General features: G+C 42.0%; 1 protein-coding gene across 2 annotated transcripts in view; it reads right to left on the bottom strand.

The window, feature by feature from the left end:
* ADSS (adenylosuccinate synthase) overlaps nucleotides 1–22,188 on the bottom strand; it is a 65,321-nt gene that overhangs the window by 20,363 nt on the left and 22,770 nt on the right. Inside the window, exons 1-8 of one of the 2 annotated variants that reach the window (XM_025203250.1) lie at nucleotides 17,893–17,916; nucleotides 13,155–13,257; nucleotides 12,563–12,631; nucleotides 10,684–10,734; nucleotides 8,018–8,084; nucleotides 2,849–2,956; nucleotides 2,479–2,560; nucleotides 655–781 (exon numbers count right to left, since the gene is read on the bottom strand). In XM_025203250.1, the coding sequence (XP_025059035.1) occupies nucleotides 655–781; nucleotides 2,479–2,560; nucleotides 2,849–2,956; nucleotides 8,018–8,084; nucleotides 10,684–10,734; nucleotides 12,563–12,631; nucleotides 13,155–13,257; nucleotides 17,893–17,901 (616 nt within the window). In that variant the 5' untranslated portion in view covers nucleotides 17,902–17,916. Of the gene's footprint in view, nucleotides 1–654; nucleotides 782–2,478; nucleotides 2,561–2,848; nucleotides 2,957–8,017; nucleotides 8,085–10,683; nucleotides 10,735–12,562; nucleotides 12,632–13,154; nucleotides 13,258–17,892; nucleotides 17,917–22,188 lie in introns of those variants that run through there. The other variant, XM_006022869.3, reaches the window with a different exon arrangement.

Here is a 22,188-nt window from a genome sequence, read left to right as displayed (position 1 = left end):
GAAAGAGTTCTTTTAGGAAGACGCATCCTAAATGAGCACCTTAAATTTTACAGAGATACAGGTTTGTTAGCCTCTCTATTTGAAAGTTGTTTTACTGATCTACACTCAACGCATCTTTAAAGTAATGTGTTTGGATACCTTACTATTATTGCAATGCTCATGAAGCCTTTTCCATAATTCTTCCACAAATACAAACCTTGAAATATAAAACTATAAATGCTAAGAAGAGCTTTCAATACCTTGAGCTTTTTTTAACAGAACTGTAGCATATAAACTAGTCAACTACATGCCAAATAGTTTGTCATCTGTATTAGAAATACTCTATGCTAAATTAACCTTAAAATTAAAATGATGATGCAAATGCTTCTCTCATACATATGCACAATTTTACTGGCTTTCAAAAAGTTTCCCAAATGTAACTAACACCTCATTTTCCTAGGCCCCAAGTTAAGAACAATTTGTTAAGTCACCTCAGTACATAGCCTATGAGTCAAAGACCAAACATATGCAAATCACTTAATGTCCTCCTTCCCCCATCTCCTAACAGAATCTGACTTTCAATACAAAGGCTAGGGCTTCTCCATAATACTGTACAAGCAGACTGCTTTCACAATAGACCTATGGACAGTTCCTGGAAAACAAAGCTATACCTACCAAAATCAATGTCCAGTAGTGCTGCATTTGCACCCTCTACCAAGATTTTCTTTGGTGGTCCATGGAGAGCTTCATGCATGAAATGAACACCATCCCGCACCATTGGCTTAACTCTTTCCATGTAGCCCTAAGTAACACAAACCGTGTTTTAAACATTGAATTTAATTTGCAAGTTATAAAACCAGAGTAAATAAATGTAGGTTTAATATCTAGTATATACCAGTTATAAAAATTCACTGCAATAAAGCCAGCCAGAGAAGTCAAGAGTACCACTCTGCTGTGTAAGTAATCAGGTTTGATTTTCTAAGTGTTATTATTGCCCATACTGACAACCCACTCATTCCTTTGGCATGCGGAAAGCAGAGAAAAGAAAGCAATGCTAAATACATTGAGAAGAAATTCCTTCTAGACCATTCTAAAGATATTAAGCAGCTGCAGAAGGAAGTCCACCCAAGTCCTTTCTGACCAGGAAGATAGGGCCACTATGTGTTGGTAATGAGAAAGGGGAACCTTAGGATTTGTGGTTTGGACATGAAGCAGGGGTTGTCAACCCTGGCGGTACTTGGGAAGGCCTTAGGGGGTACACGCAGCCAGGCAGGTGCGGACGAAGCATCACTGAACACCACTGCCTCCCAGGAGCAGAATGGGGGAGCTTGACTGCGGCCACCCACCACCCCACGCTGCTACCGTTTCATGTCCAACCACTTGGCGTACATCTATTAAAAAGAGTTGAAAACCCCTGACAGAGGCTGTCTCCCTAGAAGGAAAAAGAATAAGCAACGAAGGAAAAATTTTGAAGGATCCCAGGACTCGTGACGAGAACACCTGGGCTCTGGGTCAGGAGTGGTGGACTAATTTGCACATGGATCCTTTAGGGGGGGACGGGGTAGACAGTATCTGGACTACACACATTTACTAAGCCTTTCAGATTTGGACTAGTATCATGCATAGTTTATACTATATATAAACAGTTATGAAGTGCTGCTTAAAGGTTTGTTTATGGAGTACCTGTGTTAAAACCTGTAGCAGTTTAAGAGAGCTATAATAAATCAACTGTGGCTGAACTAAGTCCATGGATACCCATAGTAATTTGCCTATGTGCAAATGACTACAGGCATGCTTATTTCAAAGTCACTGGGTGTGTCTACATGTATGCTTTAAGGCACAGCAGCCTATTTTAATGCACATTAAAGGATGCACAAAAAACTATGCTATTATACAAATGCACAGTAAAATAGGCTACTGCACATTCAGCGTCACGTAAAAATCATGCACTCACACTGGAGGTACTAAATTTTATGCCCATTAGGAAAAGCGCATTAATGCATGTGTAAACATACACTGTTTTCAAATTTGCCTCACTTCCATGTACAAAGTAGGGGAAGGGGTAGAGCGCAAGGGGGCCACCTGACCCCCCTTAGATTTATTTTCCCTGATGTAGCACTGGGAGGGGGACATATTCAAGGCAAACCTCCAATTATTACACTCTATACCTAGAAAAGTATAACAAATTTATAATCTTATATTCAGGATCATCTTATATTAAAGTAAACACTGTACCTTCAAATCCCCTTACTCTATGGTAAGACCTGAAGTAGCAATTGTACTCCAAACATACACAATTCCTTTTTAGTTTATAATAGCCTTCCTGAAGGAGAATACTCCAAAAAAAGAGTGCAAACAGTGTCAACAAGCACAGTCTTCTTAAAGTAAGAATTAGCGGCCTTTAAATTATGGATATCAATCTCAGATTCATGAGAGCCATTTTGAAAGAAACTTCTCACACTGAAATATGACAATTACTAAAAGCAGAAATTGTTTTACCTTGAGTTTTTTCAATTCCCCTTCAATGTCTATCTCTAAGGTAGGATATATTGCTTTGTACTGATTGGCTAACAGTTTGAACCTGAAAAACAAGAAATTATCTTTAATAGTTTTTGTCAAACACATTTTAAATTAAATTTGCCACACCTTGAACCCCTTGATATAAAACTATTTTGTTATTACACCATAAAAAGGAAAATTCAGAGGCATTCATTTAAGACATTTTAAAATACTGAAATCCCATATCTATATAGAACATACCAAAATATACTATTACTGCAACCAAAACACTGTTGGCCTTTTTACAAATAGACATATCCAATATCTAGAGGTTATGCTGGAAAACATAAATTTCAAATATAAAAATTACCTTTCAGAAAACTCATCAAAATCAGAAACAAGATCACACATTCTGAGTCCACTTCGAGCTGCTTTTGAAGAATATACTGGACCAATCCCTTTTTTTGTAGTTCCCAAACTTTCAAAAAAGTAAAAACTATAAGTTATTCTCAAAATTAGACTGAAAATTAATTTTAAAAGCAAATCATGTTATGAGTAATGCAGTTTCATTCTTAACATATACTAGATACATTTTTGCTTAATTAAAAGTAAGTGCTTTCACATTTTAATACAAACCCCCATTTCAAAACATTCACACCTGTTTGTGAACACAACTCTCTCACTTTCCCATATATACAGAGCTTTTCTTGAAAAAAAAAAAATAAAGTATTTTTTTCTGCTTGACCTACATTTCTTTCTAAATGAAAATGTACTGATAGTTGCTTCTTCAAGTGTATGGTCAAGGAAATAAATCTGCTGTCATCCCTTGGTGACGTAAATGGAGATTAACAAGTAGGACTCTATTTTTGAAAGCTTTCACACATCTAGAGGAAGAAAATCCTCAGAAAGGAAAACTGTACAAAGGATCTTCCTCTCATAGTATCATAGTAGCTAGGGTCAGGAGGGACCTGAACAGATCATCTAGCCTGACCCCCTGCCACAGGCAGGAATGAATGCTGGGTTCACAAGACCCCAGACAGGTGATCATCCAACCTCCTCTTGAATTTGCCCAAGGTAGGGGTGAGGACCACTTCCCTGGGAAGTTGGTTCCAGATTTTAGCCACCCTAACTGTAAAATATTGCGTTCTGATTGCTAACCTAAACCTATTCTCCATCAGCTTATTACCACTGTTCCTCGTCACCCCAGGTGGTGCTGGGGAGAAAAGGACTCAACCTATTTGCTGTTGATCTCCCCTGATGAGTTTGTAGGCAGTGATCTAAAGTGATGGAAAACGAAGAACTGCCTTAGAATACACATAGGGAAACTTTCTTTGGAATACTATATTCTACATAGGAACCAGGAGAGCACAAACTTTGCTCAGCATAGGAGTCATTCATATCTAAAATGTTCAAGGATTGGAGTATAAATGGACGTATGTTACTGCTATAATCTAAAAATTTGAGCAACTCATTCAATGAAATAAGATATTAGAACAGTTTTTTCCTGAAACCGGAGGCAGAAAAATCACCAAGCTAACAGCATCACAACAGACAATTTTCTTGGTCTCCCTTGATATCAGAAAGGAAATACTACTTCAGCCTTGATCTACTGAAAAGAATGAGAAAGAAGCTAATAAATCTGCAGTCTGTATAAAGCACACGCCACAGTTACATATCAGATAATCCTGAAGATGGCTAAGTAACTCTATGCTTGATTTCCAAGAAGGACTTCATGGACTAACTTTAAGTAATACTACTAAACTTTTATGAAACCCTGGAACAACTACAGATAAAAATCTTGATGTACTTTGCAAGTATTGTTTCAGAAGTAAGCGAGCCAAGAATTTTAGCAAAATCTTCCACAGGGATTCTTCTAGCACTTCTTGAAAGTCAATCTTATATCATGCCAGAACTTGTTTGACAAAAATAAACATTTTGTGCTATTTTTTTTTAAAAAGGGATCAGTTTGCTTAGCTTTCAAGCCATTCATTAGAAACATTCTAATAAGAAAGCTCAAGTAAAAAACAAATGTGAATTAGCTAACCCAACCTAAAACAAAAAAGGTTAGACTGATACCCAGTCGCAGCATCCACTGGCAGATGGACATTTTTATCCCTGTACAGTGCTAGTAACTTGTTAACTGGTTAGGGATATTAATTATCAGACTTTTAATTTAAAACGCCATTCTGCTGGAGTGCCACAAATAACTGCCTTGCACTTTGAGTCATTGAAGAGGCTGCAATAGTGAGACAGAAAAAGTGAGATCAATAAAAGGTTAGAGTGGAGTTTAGAGTGGGAAGTCGAGGAAAAAGGATCACATTATGTTTATATTTAGACAAGATGTAACATGCCTTTTCTTTACAGAGTGAAAGTTTTTGTTCTAATAAAGTTTATTTTATGAAAACATTTTGAGTAGAACATGAGCGAGGGAAGATTATTTAAAAATAGAGTTGATGGGGTAGATAGAAGGAAACTAGCTGGAGGAATGGAGAGTAAAAACAAAAAACAAAAATAAGAATCATGGAGGGGCAGATAAGCAAAGAAGGCAAGTGGTTTAGACAAGGCGATTGCTTTTTACAAAAGGCTAATAAGCTTTAGTGTGTTCAGTGCTGAAGCCAATGGAGAATTCAGGACCATCAGATTAAAACGTGTAACGGGGCTGAGATTTTTCAGGTTCTGTCCCCAGCAACACATTGCAACTGGGAGTGCGCCATACCAACACACAAGGAGACAGTCCCTACCACAAAAAGCTTACAGTTGGAATATACAAGACAGCAGGTGGTACAAACAAGAGTACAAAACAAGACAATAAGGATGAACATACTAGGCCTTTGTCTTAATACCAGCTGCATAACTATTGTCAAGATTTTTTTGTACATACCACACCAACAAAAAAAGCTGATGAAAAAGAATTTGAGGGAGAACAATTAATGTATTTTTCTCACGTCCCACACAAATCAGACATGCACCTTGGTTTTATGAAGGCAGAATGAAGGGAAAAAAAGATTTTTGCAGAGTTATAGCCACACAGAGCACAGATAGTTTAATTTTTAGCTCGTGCACCATCCCTTTCCTACTCAGGCAGAAAACAGTTTTAACCCTTTCACAGTTGAACTGTCAGAAACTCTTGCCTGCTCAGCCCAAAACTAAAACAGTGCTAGATACTTCTGAAGACTAGACTCCTTTGGGTGCATCTACTATTTTGGAAAGAGCTCAAAGTCTGCCAGGCTGTGAAATAGGAGATGAGAAACCAAGAGTAGCTAAAAGACAGCAAAATTGCTGAAGACAGGGTAGCTTGATTGGTGGAACACCAAGACTATTAAAAAAAAGGGGATGATAACCCTTATGGAGCAAGAAATCAGGTATGTTAGCAGAAATCACTTGGCAGGAATCAGATAGGTCACAATGAGCCATGGAGGCAATTGATTCCTTCAGCAATTCCTGAACAGAAATAACTGCTGCTGCCAGACAATCAGTTTTACACTTTGGATGGAGCAGGAATCAAAGCTTGGTGCGACAACATCATTGTGCCCCACTAGATCTGCTCCTTCTGAATTCCACCTCCTCCTCCATGTGACTGCTGGAGGAAAGTGGAAGAAAAGGAGGAACAGCCATCTTACAGTGTATCTCCATGCTTCCATTCTGGGCAGAAATCAGCAAGGGTAGCATGGGGAAATGGGAATGCAGAAAGCACAATGCAGGGGGGAGCATGGGGAACAGGATGTGCGGTGCAGGGGAGAACACAGGGAAGGGGCACACAGTACTGGGAAGAGCATGGGGGAAGGAATGCGTGGAGTGAGGGGAGTGTGGGGAAAGGGTGCAGAAGAAACGTGGAACATGGAGTAGGGGGATCGCAGAGATCACAGTGCAGGGGGAAGTGTGGGGGAAAGGGTGTGAAGCACAGAGGGAAGCACAGGGAAAAGGGCACACAGTGCGGGGGGAGCATGGAGGAAGGGGTGGCAGGGGGCCACAGGTAAAGGGATGTGTGGAGCAAGGGGAGTGTGGGGAAAGGGGAAGAGCATGGGGAAAGGGATGAGCAGGACGTGCGGGAAGTGAAATGCAGGGAGGGAGCATGAGGTGCAGGGGGAGCACAGGGAAGGGGAGTGTGGAACAGCAAGAAAGCCACTGCAGTTCGAGCCTTGCCCCCAATTGAGGCTGGAGGCTGAATCTGAAGCAGTGGTTATTGCCTGGCTTGGCTGGGTGCTCTATGCCCCCAGCGGAGACAAAGTAAGAGCAGCTGAAAAAGTAAGGGGGGAGGGTGGCAGACACAAATGGGAGACAACTGGTAGGAGGCAGAAGGCACCAAAATGGGACAGGCAAAAGGGGAGAAGGCTACCTGCCTTCCAGCCTCAGCTTTCCCTCGGGCAGTAACAGGAAGGATGAATATAAGAAGACTCTCCAATAACTAGATTGTAGACATGGAAAATTAAAACAACTTTATCATTTTTCGTATTTAGAATCTACTCATTATGGGGCTGTCTTAAATTCAGGGTCATCTTAGACTTGGGTAAATACAATAAATAATATAGGCCAGTATATGCAGTGTTTCATTTTAATCATTCAAGAAGGTCTCTCACAGCTAACTGTGCATCTGACTCTGTTATTATAAATGCTATCTGATATTGATTTGTATGAGACCTTAAGTTTATTCTCAGCTACAAGCTGGGATGTAATCACTTGCTCACGAGAAACAATTAATCACCTCCTTTTCACCTTGCTTTTTAATTCTTAAGGGAGTTAGAAATAAAAGATGCCAAACATTGGACAAAACTAAGCATATCATTTGAAGACGGCCATAGGTAAAAGCAACTGAAAGCAGTTACAGTGAATTTTCTTAAAAGCAAGCATCCATTTCAAAGGTCATAATCACGAGCAACATCTTTTACTGGCAGTATCAGCAGCAGCAGACTGCATTACTCTTTCACTTATATAGAGAAGCCCTCCAGAATAAGGCTAAAATAGACATTTCAGAAAGCCACAGTTCTGAGCTCATTTTCTGCTATTCATTTTGCCAGCTGCTTCCATTCCCAAGACCCAGCAAGTTCTTGGAAACTTACAAGTTAAGCAGAAGGTATTTCAGTTTTAAAACTCACAAGAAAACCCCAAAAAATGGAGACGGCAAGCAGCATGCAATACATAGCATAAATGTTTAAGTATGCTTCTGAAAACAAAATAAAGTGAGTACATGTCATTTCAATCCTGCCAGCCTTGACAGTGTTTCCAGGCTGAAAATATAGTCTGTCAAAACATGCAGGTCCAAAGTAAGCTAGTTTAAGTACTATGAAAGAACAGTCAATTTAGCTATTTCCATTAAACAAAAAGAACAGGGTATGACCCACACTTCTAAAAGCATGATCTTATTATCTCCTACTAATAACAAATGGGTCTGAAATGAACCATGGAACATTTTGTTTGACTTCAATAATTCCTTTTATTACTCTATTGTCTTTAGTTTGTCAAACATGTTAGATTCTTGTTGCTGTGTTTGTTCTAAAACTTATGCTGTCCTGTATTTAACACACAAAATAAAGTTACATACTTCTTTCCTGCTTGCTCTTGTCTTTGTTGTTCTTGGATGCCATCAGCAGCTTGATGAAAGTCAAATACTAAATAAAATTAAAAAAACCTTAGAATGCAAATTTGCATAAAACTTTACCCTGAGCAAACAGAAATGAAAGATCCTTTCTACAAATTATTTTTCTAAGAATTCAAGTCTTTTTTCCCCCTCATAGGGAGAAAAACAACACTTTAAAGTATAGCACTACAATAGATTACAGGTCAACTGATGTCTCTGTAAAAGTTTATTTTTCTCAACACACTGAATTCCTGAAGGTCAAAAAACAATTACCCCAGATTTACTATCTGTTGCACAAAAAGGAAGGAAAAAATATGCAACACAGCCAACTCAAATTTAATAAGAACTCTAGCATTTCTCTAACAGCAATTTTGTTTTCTATTTTCACTTCTTCCCTATGATTTTAAGTGATCTAAATCCTTAGTTCAGCCTAGATAACTTGGACCATTTTTTAATTTTCTTGGAAAAAAGCAAGACAATCTTACTGTTTTGATTGGTTATACTACTTATATCAAATTAAGACCTTAAATTTTACAGCCATAGAGGAACAGGGGCAGAGGAAACAAAGGAGCTGGAAAGCTAGCTAGTGGATGAAAGAGGGACAATTAAAAGGGCAATCAAGACACATCCTGCCAATATTTTTAGATGTACAAATTAAAGAATATTCTTTGCAAACTGGATATTCAAATATCCTAAGAGCTTTTATGCATAATGATTTAAGCCTCTTAGAAAGACACTCCTCTTTTTAACATGTATGGAATAGAACATGTTATCCCCAAGGCAGCCATGGAATATGCCTAATTTCACCTTCTGTTATCGGTTCTGAGCCGTCATGATTGCCTATGTTAATGCCCATTTCATGTGTGGCAAGTTTCATGTGGCTAGATGGCAATATACATCTAGATTATTTCTAGCTACAGTGTTGAAATACCTCTCTCTCAACTTTCAAGATAGCCATGAGGTTCATTTACAGTAGGAAAATGTTTCACTAATGGTAACTGTAGTCAACTGGGACTTCTAATTCCCTGTTGACACAGGGAAAATTGATCAAACAGCTATTTTAGCATAATGATTCAGAAACTGCAGTCCTGGTGTAACTCAGTTATTCTGAAAAACCTTCCCTGCATCACCTTTATTCTGAAAATAGAGTCATTTTATCAAGGAACAATTTCCTTTATTTTCTTAGCAGATTTTGTAAATTATGTAAATAAGGCCTAAATAGCAATTATTTTTTTCTTTTAAAGTTCCAGAAAAGAGCTCCCCCCACCCATTAATGTTGCACAATGTTTTAGCTCTTCCTCAGAAGACCCAAAACTGTTATATGCCAATAAATCAGTTTCTTAATACCTGTGGACATCATTACATACATCCACTAAAATACTATTTTATGTAAATATATTTACACAATGGGAAGCTGGTAAGTGGTAACAGAATAACTAATAGTCAGAAAGTACTGTATTTGCTTGATTCCAAGGCAATTTAACATGTGGAAAACCAAGCCTCATCTTAGAATACAGTACATGACTGTTCTAGCCAGAAGCTGTGGCATGTGGTAGTGTCCCCAGCTGATCCAGATGCAGGGGGAGCCCCAGAGCTTCTCCTGCCCTGAACTACAAGCAGTTGTGCAGGGACTGTGGCTCAGGTAGGGACAGTGAAGGTAGAACTCAAGTCCTGCCCTTCAGTGCCTGCTCCCTGCCCACGGGGGAGACGCCAGAGGGCATGGGGAAGTGGCAGGGGAGAAGGTGGGGGGTACAGGAGGAAAAGGCAGGCTTCCTATCCCCCTTGCTGCTTGCCTCCTCACTGCTGGTCTGCTCCCTGCCACAGTAGTTGGGGGTAGGGAGGGAGGCGATTACAAATTTAAAGATGATCCTCCAATAGTTCGAGTCTATACAGGGAAGATAATACATTTTAAATTTTCCCTGTATAGAATCTAATTTTTGAGGGGTTGTCTTAAATTTGAAATCTTCATGTAGCCAGGTAAACACAGTAGTCAGGCCTCAAGGTGGCATCTGGGAGTAAAAGTTTTCTTTTGATGTTTTGCAGGGCCCCTGATGACAAATCCAACTCTACTTCAGGCTGTACATCCAAAGGCACTCTGAAATGTAGGTTGAAATCAATGTCTAAATGGTGATCTTCAAAAGGCAAATACAAAGAACAAAACTTTTGAGGAAGAGAAAAACAAATTATTTTGATTCTTCAAAGACTGTTCAAGGCAAGCCTGTAAAGTCAGTCTCATGAAGCAGTTGGCAATTTAGTTTAGAGATGACTTGTTACTTTGGAAATCTGACTAAAAAGCATAAAGCCACGGAATCCTCTTACCAGTAAGATTAAGAATTATATGGAAAAAACAAGCTTCACATGTTGTTCCAAAGGTTCATATGTTGAAGTGGGAAATGAAGACTTCAGTAAAGTAACTTTTGACTTGCTCTTTTAACAAAGAAAGATATTCACTGGGAATATCAATAAGCCACCCTGATACAAAACATGTGCAAAAAGAATGGCTCCAGTAGAACCCCAATTGCTGCTTGGACTCATTAGGCACTAATAACGAAATATTAATTGAAGTATATACAATGCCTGAGGAAATTCTTATAGAAATAAGTACAAATAAATGCAGCGTATGACCTTACCAATATGAGCTCTGTCAGAAATTATTAGTCTCTTTTCCCAGCCTTCTAGTCCTTAAAGATAAGTGAAAGTCGGCATTAGGGTTTAGTATAACATTTTTCTTTATCTGTATTTCTCTTTCACCATGACTACGTATAGGTTTGGAAAGGAAGAGAAGGTCAAAAGGACTGAACTGTCATCTCACTTTAGAGAAACACAAGCGATTCTCAACCACTGAAGTTTAATTAAGTGAAATTCAGACTGTTTACCAAAACCTAAAAATTCTAGATCTACACACTTGAAAAGCTCCAATTTCCAGTTGTAGCTAGAACAAACTGAGCTTCACTATCAGACAAGTTCTAATATTTTCCTTCATTCAGGTTCGTTTCAGAGAACTATTTTTAGCTTTCTTTCTTCTTTAAAAAAGTTATAAAAAATGTATTTACCCCAATATCTACCATATTGCCATCTGGCATGCCTACCAAGGACCAGAGTACATTTTCTTGCCCTCAACTTAAAAAGTGGATATTGGGCCAAAAAACTATGTTGGCTGTATGGCTTCTCTTTGTATTCTAGTATATTTCCAAACTGTAGCAGATATATTCATATAGTAAGAGTTATATACATACCAATTATGAGACATTATTGCATCTGAAAAACAACTTACTTTCAAATTTGATATCTGACCTTCAAAACTGATAAAAAAGGCTTAGAAGCAATTCACAAATCATAATGTGGTCTGCTAGGAGGCAGTAAAGCAGGGGTGGCCAATTATTTGGGCACACAGACCACATAGGGAGCTTTGGTGAGCTGTCACAGGCCAGGTTAGCACCCCTTCCCCACAGGCAACAGCTCACCAAAAGTTTGTATGTAGGATGGGGCTGTGGGCCGGAAAATAGCGAGTTTGGGAGTGAGACGAGCGACCAGGGCCAGGGGCACCCCAAAATTGTGGGGCAGTGACAGTACAGGGCTGGGGCAGAGCCAGGATCCTGCTCCCCACACGTCCCTGCCCAGAGAACTGGGGCTCTGCCAGGAAGGCAGTGGTGTGCTGCAGACACAACAGATCTGGCTCCAGCAGCACCAGCAGGAGGAGCCCCCACAGCAGTACCAGCACAGCTGCCCTGCTGCCTCCCCAGTCCATGAAGCCCACTGCCAAAGCAAGACATGGAAACTTCAGCCAAAATCTTTCTGGACAGAGCTCCCTTCTCACCTTTGTTCACACAGGGCTCCCTGCATCCGTTCAAGGGAAGCGGGGAATTCAAGCATGTTGAATAGGAATGAAGGAATTCGACCCAGTGATGGGTGCAGGCCCCACAGGCATGCACAGAGCAGATTGCAGCCCTGGCCCTGTTCTGCCTCAAGATCCTGGGTCTCCCCAGCCCATTCAGCTACCAAACATCACTCTCCACTGGCCTGCAGTCTCATCCCAGCCTCCTAGCTTGCCTGCATGGTGCTGCCCCCAGCTGTGGGGGTGGGGCCAATGGGCTGGAGTGCCTGGGCACCGGGGCCAGGGTTGGCAGCTGTGGCTGAGGCAGCTGGAAGGAGCCAGTGCCACCAGGGCTGCCAGGAAATGGAGTCTAGCTATGACCACACTGCCCCAGCACTACTGCGTGCCTGCTCACGTGAGCCATAGCCAGGGCTGCCCCCCACAGCTGGGCTGGGTGTGACTGAGGAACCTGCTGCAGGCCAAACAAAATTCCTCGGCAGCCTGGATCTGGACCGTGGGCTGTATTTTGCCCACCCCTGCTGTAAGGTGATCCCTGATGGGAAGTGTATTGTCAGAAGTGACCAAAGAGAAATATCTACTCAGTCAAACATGTTGGCTCAGGAACTTTGGGGACCCCTTGCTGGTTGCAACTTCATGGCAAGGGTACTCAGAAACTCTCTCAAAGCTGTTCTCACCTTTTCCTTTCTTTACATTCTTCTCAGCTTCTTCAAACAGTCCTGGCAAATGAATTACTACACCATTTCCTGAAGGAAATCACAAGTACACAGTTTAACACATTATGATAAATAAGCAAAAAAAAGGTCATCGTTCACTTTTTTACATGAAAGTATAAATCCATCCCCAGCCAGTGATGAAAGGTAGAGCAGGTAGACTGGAGTCCCTCCAACTCCTGCTGAGGCGGGGGACTCCAATCCACGTGTTCCCCCCTCCCCCCCCACACACACTTCAGCTGGAGAAGTCCCAGAACAGACCTCCCTCCCCCTCCCACCCTGGGACAGCACCAGGAACTGGGAGAGGAGGGGTGGGGCTAGGGGAAGAAGCTGCAGAAACACAGCCTCAGTACCTGGATCGGCCCCAAATTGGAGCTTGATTCCCCCGCCCTCCCAACCCAACAGCTAATAACTGTTGGGTTGGGAGGGTCAGTCTAACTCGTGGCACTTTCTGTAAAGTGCCATGAGTTGACTAGGGAGCTGAACTTTGGTCTGCGCCTCAAAAATCTTAGCTGGTTACTAATGTTAATTTTGATGACAGAAATGCCATACTTACCAATGAATGCAGTGACTTTTGGATTGATGATCCCACTGGGTAAAAGATGAAAATCATATTCTATAGAGTCTACAACAACAGTATGACCAGCATTGTTGCCTCCCTGGAACATAAGAATGTTTATTGTATTTAATATTGTTAAATATCAACATAGTATGATCAAAACAGAGTTCAGGCTACCTTGGCTCCAAATCTGCAGCTCCTTTTTATAAGCAATAAATGAAAGTGAGATCAGGTGAACTGTCCAGCTTAACTTGATACAGTCAATGCTTGCCTTTTTCTACCATATCTGCTTTCACTGACACTTAAATAATTACTCTTTCTTAACTCATATCTTCTTTAACTGCTTCTCCAAAAGCTCTTTTGGATCAGATGTATAAAGATGAGTCAAAAGTGTAAAACGTTTTCTAAGGCAGAAAGGATAAATGCTCTGAAACAATATACTACCTTTTTTTTTTTTTTTACACAAATAGGATTGCCTACATAAATAGTTCTGCTGAACTTGAATTTCTACTATAAGCACTATTCTAGTCATTTGATTGTTTGAGACTACAAATAAATGTGGGGAACGGGGGACACAGTACAGTTATACTCCCAGTTTCATTAATATACCAAGACAGATCAGCCCAGTAGTCTAACATGAGAAAGAACAGTACCAATATTGGGCTCAGCCCCTTGTATATTTCTCTGGTCAATGATTAGCAAGGCATGGACTTGCCAAATCCTTTCCTCGGCGAGAAAGCAAATTTGCAATGACACGGAATTTTCATCTTTAAAAAGAAAGCTGTTACAGGCTAAATCTAGGTCAAGCTAAAATGTAGTCCCTCCTAAGCTGCAGGAGACCCATTTACATGGAATGAATAGGTAGACGGGAGAAAGTTTACAAGAAACAAAGTATTAAAAGATTTATTAAATTGGGAAATATTACTGGAACACAAAAAGGAAGTCTGTGTTCAGGTCTTAAAGAGAACCAGACTAGGTCTATGAAACTGTAAAGGTTACTGGCCAAGCAAATATCCCTGATCTTTCTTGGTTATACCTTTCAAAACAAGCATACCTGCTCCCAGAATTATGAGCCATTTATCAGTGCAACAAAGTCAAATATAGGGCTCTGTTGAAACCTAAGTTTCCAAGACAAGTGTTCCTCTATATTCAGCTTAAAGTTCTGAAAGGCCATGCCTAAAGTTCTGAAAGGCCTCTTTACAGCAGGACAAAAATAATTTTAAGTTTGCTGGGTATCAGTTTAAGCCCCTTCTTTAAGTGAACACTGTATAAGCTGCAAATTGGAAAAGGCTGTTTGGCTCTCATTAGCCTTAAAACTTCAGTTTTGAAACCAGGATCTATTGGGAAGTATGAAAGTATCTCTTAAGATCACAAACCAAGTAAGACCAATTCACTGTTTTCAACACGCGCACAAAAACAAAACAAAAAAACCCTCATTCTGTTTCAACATTGCCAGAGCTGAAATGCAGGAATTTATATTGGTACATTAAAAGAACAAACTACTGGTGAAGACCTTGTCCTGTTGAAGTCTGCAGCAAAATTTCTACAGGATTTAACATTCATCATCGGCAAACCTTTGCAGTTGAGGATAACTGTCTTCTACAACAGCCTTATCTGTGGGTCCAAAGATGTCTGACAATGCCAATCTGGGATCAACAGGTTCTATTGCAACTCGGGCACATTTTTATGCAGGGTGGGTGGCTCCATATTCTTGATTCAGTCTGCAACTGTGTTTCTGCCACTCCCGCTTTTCCATCTCCTGTTATCATCATGAGGTTTCAAGGTACTGAGATCCTTGCAGCAGACTCTACCTCCATTTGGGGCAGTCCTAGGTGATAGTCTCCCAGCAAGTTGATGTTGAATTTTTTCCAGATGGCCTTGAGGACATCCTTGAAGTGCTTTCTCTGCCCTCCTCTTGAGTGTATGCCTTGACTGAGCTGGGGGGGGAAAAAAACTTGCTTCAGAACTCTGGAGTCAAACATCCAGATGACATGGCCGACCCAGCAAAGTTCATGTCAGATGATCATTGCCTTGATGTTCATGGCGTTTGCTTGCGAGAGGAAGTTAACTTTGGTGCACGTGTCTTCCCAATGGATTTGAAGGACCTTATGTAGGCAGCATTGATGATACCTCAAGTCGCTGGAGAAGCATCTCTTATGTTGTTCACATCTCAGCTCTGTACAGTAAGGTAAGGATCACAACTCCTTAATAAACCATGAACTTGGTTTTGAACACAATGTCATGATCTTCAAGCACCCATTTCCTTAGGCAATCAAAGGCTGCACTTGCACACTTGCAGCGATATTTGATTTTGTCTCTGTCATCCTTCTCCGAGAGATGGCTTCCAAAGTATGAGAAACTCTCAACTTTCTTCAAAGTCTCACTGTAAATCTGAATTACCAGAACTGGGGACTGTTGAAGCTCGCAGTAGAATTTCTACAGGTTTCAAAATTCAGTGTGTGAAGATTTTACCTTGCATTAGCTCATCTCTTGAAAAGATAAAACAGAAGACAACACACCAGCATTCACACAAGAACAGAATTTTCAAGTTTAGGAAAAAGTTAACAGAATACTACAAATTTAAAATGTATTTTTCCAATAGCAGACAGGGACTCCTATCCCTGTTACTAGGAAGGGAGAGCAAAGCCAGGGCAGCTTACAGAAAGCAGCAGATGTAGGTAGCCTGGTTAAACTGAGCTATAGGACCCAGCCTGCAAACCACAGGCAGAATGCAGAGGTGCTGGATCAAGCGACCAGCAGGGCTCGGGTGCATATATAAGTCCAGCCTACGGGCCTGAATAGCAATTCTGGCCCAGGTTGCAATAGCGGAAGGAGCTCCAGACAGAACTGGCAGCTGGAAGAGGGCTGCAGGCCAGGAAGATACCTGGGATACTGAGAAAGGGACCGCTACTTGGGAGGGCTTGGCAACCACAGAAAGACCCAAGATGGGGTTTGTGTTTGAGCCTTTTTAGTTTACAGTGGTTTGCTATTGTTTACATTTACTTTTAAATGGAGGACAAGGCTGTGGAAATGGGAGAAGGTTTGGAGGCCACATGGCAGAGTTCCAGGGAGTACTTTGCATATGGAGACTTACTCTGTGCAGGAACACAAGGGGCTGAGACCCACGAGCCAAGGTCTGAAGCAATGGACCTAGGCTGAGGGACTTGGCCAGAGAAAAAGCCTCCAAGCTGGGGACGCTGAAGCTCAGACAGTTGTGAGGCCCAAGTGTCCAAGCGTTGGTTTGGGGCCAGGGGGCCCCCACCAAACAACAACTGAGTCATATCAGAGAGGCATGGGCATAGCTATGGGGGCAGCTGGAGGCCACAATTATAGCTCTTAGGTGTTGTTAAGATCAAAAGGGCCCATTTAAGTTCTACAGGACCTCTACTATGATGGGTAAGGCAGAGCAGCCCTGGGGCCTTTCTTAAAGAAGTACTCCTAGAGAAGTGTAGAGGCAGGATTGAGTTTGGGAGCACAGAAGCCCAAAGAAATTGGCCAAGAAGGACATTTCCAAGCTGCTCCAGTCTCTAATGGTAGCCTTCTCAGTATATCATTGTAAAAAAGTGTAGCAGGAGAGAGACAAGAGATGAGGGAAGCCAGAGAACACAGCAAGTGCATCAGGCCATAAAGGTGCATCCAGACACTGGGGTCAGATCCCTGAGCCTGCTCTGTTCTTTTAGTAGAGATTTCTAAAAGGAAAATCTCTTCACTATAAGGTATGCGACTTACCATGCAAAGGTCAGATATATTACATATTCAGCACAGGAAACTCCTGGATAGTGATCAACACTTTCAAGATCAAACACTGGGAATGAGCTTTCAAGGTCTGACACATTAAGAAAACAACAACATGTTTACAAATAAGTTTTCCATTCTTCTGAATGACTGCTCTTTTAAAGAGGCTATTCAAAGCAGTACTGGTTTAACAACAGTTTCCCTTTTATTTTAGAAATAAAGTATTTTAAAGCTATTTAATACTGCTGTGAATTGCATGCTCACTGTTTCATGTACACAGGATTTATAAAGATCCACATTCATAGGTCCATGTCCCTGCATGACACAGGGAGAGAGAGTGTCATACATTCCTGACACATGCAAAAGCTAGATAACATACCAAAAATTGCACTGCTTCCCTTCCTACACATCATGTACCCTCAGAATCTATTAAAAGGAATGTTTGCTAAGGAAAAATGGAGTTCGATGTTCTAGAACAGCAGCTAGTTTTAAGCAGTTCTGCTGAAAACAGTAATCCTTTTCTTGCTTAAGCAGTTCCCCTTCATCTTTTTTCTTACATAAAATGAGTCTCTCTCCACTCTTGACTTTAACAAGCCTTTATATTCTTTCTGTTGCTACTTTTGGTTGTCTTACTCTAGTTTCAGCTGCCTCATTACAGAAACAGGTAATAGTTTTGTTGAACATTTTTGTTGCTCTCAAAAGGAAGGGACAGTAAAATTTGAGGTCCAGGCTCAAGAGGATGATGGACGGAAATTCAAGCTGCACAGCTGTAGTGGTTTACGTGGGCCTAACCCATGGGTATTGGCCATGCGTGAGAAATTGTATTAGACTGATATTCACTGGCTAATTTAATACACAAGTAAAACATGACATTTTTCATAATGTTAAATATGCATTCAAAGGATCTACTCAAAGAGAAGTGAAAGGAAAAATAATTGCCAAAGTGATTAACTCAAGACTAACAGCCAACTTTTAACAAATTAAGAATTTATTATCTTACCGGTGCCATGCAAATATCACAACAATGTTCAGTGGCCTTGTCTGCTTCAACTATGTGCAAGACATACAAGCCCAAACTGTTCCAGTCACATGAACATACTTGTCATTTTTTTGGTCTGCGTCAAGAATTTCCTGGCACCATTCAATGAAGGCTGTAGGGATAAAGGTGTGCTGCACAGCAAGCCATGTCCAGCACATTTATTTAAACCCCATTTAACAGCATTTTAATCAATAAGTCCCAAGAGCCTTTTGTCAAAGCTGTTACTTCTTCCATCCAGCCAGGAAGTTGTAACCGTCTCTAATATTACTCAGGCCACAAAATTACTTATTTAAAGTTGAAAAATAAGTCTGCTTCTACGGTACTTATTTATCCATCTGAATGTGTCATGCAACAAATGCCAAATGACAGCATGGCACTAAAGCATATCCCAGCCAGTTGTATTTTTTAGATTACAATGGTGCTCCATCCCCTAAACCTGGAATAAAACACAGGCATACAGTCAGTCTTTCCAAGTCAGCAAGATTTTGATCAAAATCCAAAAGCAAGTCTGTTTGTTTTAAACCTGCCTTTCTATTTCGCATAATTTGTAAATTCATCAATTGATGTCACAGCAAAATCATTAAAAAATATATATTAAGGTTACCTGAACCATTTCAGGATTTTTAATAGAAATCTACAAACTACACAGGAAGAAGTCAAAACTCTGCAACAAACAATACATTTAATCTTTTTTCTTTTTTTTTTTTTTAAAAAGGGGTTTTTGGTTTTTTTCCGATCTTTCAGATGCTTTATCAGAGCCCTAGCATAACCACACTAGTTTAAGAACTGGATTCTTCTTTTCAAGACATTGCAGTCAGTTTCCAGTTCTGAAATTCAGTATTCTCCAGCTTTCGTCCATAGTTTGAGATGTTAATACTCTGCTCATTTCATCTCGTTACAGAACTTTCTCTCAGTTCTCTCTTAAAAAAAATAATCTGCCGAATATTCCAATCCTGCTACTCCCCCCCCCAAATAACTCTGCCAACATCCCAAAAAATATTTTATACTCTTTTTTTCTTGACCACAAGTTTCCACGTAAGGCCCTTGTGGCAGAGGCAGGCAGCTACAAGGTGCCTGATGAGGGCAGCCATTTTGAACACAAGGCACATAAAGGCTGCAGTTCGTTGCTACCAGCAGAGGCAGAAACAACCTTGGAGATAAGGGTAGGAGCTTATGGGATATAGTTTGGAGGCTCCTGGTCCTGCGCATGACCTAAACCTGCACCCTGCCAGGGAAGGGTGGCCTGGCAGGGCTCCTAGTAGTGTGAGAGTCCCCAGAAAGTGCCAAGCCAGTTACCACCCCAGTGAAAAGGTGAAGAGGGGCACCTTAACCCAAGACCCCATCTTTGGGTGGGCTTTGGAGGCAGCTGTGGGAGTAGTGGGGCCAGGTATGCTCGCATATAGGTCCCTGAGCCCAGCAGGGATGACAAATCCCAGAGACCCTAGAGGGGTAAATGCAGAGTTGACGGAGTAGTGGGGCCAGGTATGCCCACATGTCAGCGCCTGAGCCCAGCAGGGATATGAGGTCCCAGAGACCCCAGAAGGGGTAGTGTGGAGAACATTGGGAGGCCCCACACAGAGTAGGGCTGAAGAGCAAGTAGACCTAAAGGGCTGTGCTTGTGAGGGGGCTGAGTAGGGCTGAAGTCGGAGTAGGCCTGACAGACAGCACAAGGGGTGTGCCGAGTAGGGTCAAATGGAAGTAAACTTGAAGGTCAGCGCAAGGGCCAGCCCCGTGAGAAGTTGTGCCCGGTGAGAGGCTTGGGGCAGAATTAGCCCTGGGTTTGGCAGAGTAGGGGAACTTGCGGGAACCAACAGGCCTGCATGGCAAGGCCAGTATGAGAGTAGCGAAGCCTGATGGCCCCAGAGGGGCCGCTCAAGGAGAAGCAAAGCAGTGGAGTGTGGCCTGGTAACGGGCAGTATATGCCAGAGGCCCCACTGAAAGAAGGGCGGAGTGGAAGAGACCTCCTGTCAGAGGGGAGGTGGTGTGAATGTGTGTGTGTGTGTGTGGGTGTGTGTGGGTGTGTGTGTGTGTGTGTGTGTGTGTGTGTGTGGAGCCCAACTTTGGACTCAGTTTGCTCTGGTCTCAGACTGGGAGTAATGTTAACCTGGATGCCATCTGCGAGGCATGGGCTGCAGTGTAGGGGAGGCTGGAGCCACAGATAGCACCCCCTGGTATCAGGGAATATAATAGGCAGTCTCCCATATTTACTATCAGTTTGTAGGAACAGCAAAGCTGTGGCAGGCGAGACCAGGAGGGCCCCGTAGACAGGTCGGCGGGTCAACAGGAGACTCAGCCCCGAGGTGCCACCTGTCACAGCCCTACACATGGATCCAGCAGCTGTGGTCATCATGAGCAGTGCACTCTAGGAAGGTACAGGCATATCTGCAGCTTCTGTCAAAAGAAACCTTTTTTCACCCGCTACTGTGGGTTATTCTGCCGGCTGAAAGAAGGGGTTTTGCTGCCACTGAACAATGCGAGCACAAAGTTTTGCCCACAGAAACTGAGTTCTACTGGCTAATTGCATTGTTGTGCTGACTTAGGCCTGGTCCATAGTTATTCTTAGAACTACCAGCACTAAAACGTAACAATTAAAACAGAAGAGCAATCATACCTTGAGGTTATGCTAAAAGCTGGCAAAGTTGAGAACATGAAACTTAATAAGCTTCATTAAAGCCCAGAATTGTGTTCTTTGCATAAATAATCTCTATGTAAATGCATTGCCAATTTTGTCATCCTGTATATTAAGGCAGAACATTCCAACTTCAAAGCAACTATGGCAGGGATAGGCAATTATTTTGGGCGGAGGGCCGCTGAGTTTTGGCAAGCCATCAAGGGCCGCATGACAGGCAGTCAGGGGCAGATAAATATTCATTTTCTAAATTTTTTAGGGGCCCCGTGGGCCAGACAGAATGGCCTGGTGGGCCGCATTTTGTCCACCCCTGAACTATGGGCTATACAAGTTGAAAGTCCCAAACCACATACTGTGAAGGCTGCAAGGGGCAGGACCTCCACTGCTATTGCCACACTGAACCCCGCTACCATTCCCACTGGGTGCACGAGTCCCCTCCCTCCCATCACGTGACCCACCCCCCACCCCCACCACATGGGCAATGAAACCCTCCATCACAGCTCTATGAGCCCCCTACCTCAGCCCCCCTGGTGTTGCCGTTTTATGGGCAATAAACTCACTAGGCCTCCCATCCTGGTGTCCTTCCCCAAAGACCCCAGCCCCTGCTACCACAGCTTCTGGAACAATGAAGTGGTGGCCAAATGGGAACCCTCACGCCATGCATTATCGCCTCATAGACTGAGTGCAGGCTGCAGGCCACCAGTTAGACAGACATGTTTTAAGCTTTCCAAATGCTTTTATTATACAGCAATAGATCAGTATAACTGACTCCAGTTAGCTAGAGTGACATACTGTTCAACAAATTCAGAAGAGTGTTCCCCAAAGGATCAATACCTGTAGCACAGGATGGTCAGTAGACACCCTAAAGCTGACTGCAATGAAAATGGCAGGAAGGTGATGTGAAACCAGGTCAGAAACAAACTAGTGAGAGTTCATTATTTTAATACAAAACAAAGCCTATGTTGAATTATACAGTGTTATCTATTATCTTCTTCTGAACTATCTTGATAATGCTGGTACATGCATGTCTCCAAGACATACTGGAGTGCACCTTGTACTACAAGATGCTGTCAGGAACATTTTTGGAGTGGTGAGGTACCTGTTTGTGGCATTAACCAGAGAGAGAGAGAACATCAGAAAATGGACATGTACCATCTATTACTTCTCCCTCTGCCTGTATTTTTGCATCTATAGTTCCATGAGTTTTTCAAGTGTCACTCCAGAAGGAACATCAAATTTTCTCAAAAACATCTAGCAGGACCCTCATGCTCTCATTCTAGCAATGATTTGTCAATTGATTGACAAGGTTCTCTGTTTTACTCCAGCAACTGGTGCTGACAGGCTGGTTAATCCTTCTCTATGAAATCACTACTATTTAGGGAATAAGCAGGAGGAGCTCATCCTCCTGCTCAATGCAAATAATTATGATGTCATAGGGATAATGGAGACCTGGAGGGACTCCACCCATGACTGGACCACGGGTATAGATGGCTATACCCTGTACAGGAGGGATCATGTAGAGAAAAGGGGCGGGGGTGTAGCTCTCTATGTTAAGGAAAGCTACACGTCCCTGCAAGCCGATATTGGCGACCAGGGTGGATGGCTGGAGACCCTCTGGGTTAAAATCC

Source organism: Alligator sinensis, unplaced genomic scaffold (genome assembly GCF_000455745.1).
Source record: "Alligator sinensis unplaced genomic scaffold, ASM45574v1 scaffold534_1, whole genome shotgun sequence".
NCBI classification, from domain to species: Eukaryota; Metazoa; Chordata; order Crocodylia; family Alligatoridae; genus Alligator; species Alligator sinensis.
This window is presented reverse-complemented; position numbering and strand designations above follow the sequence as displayed.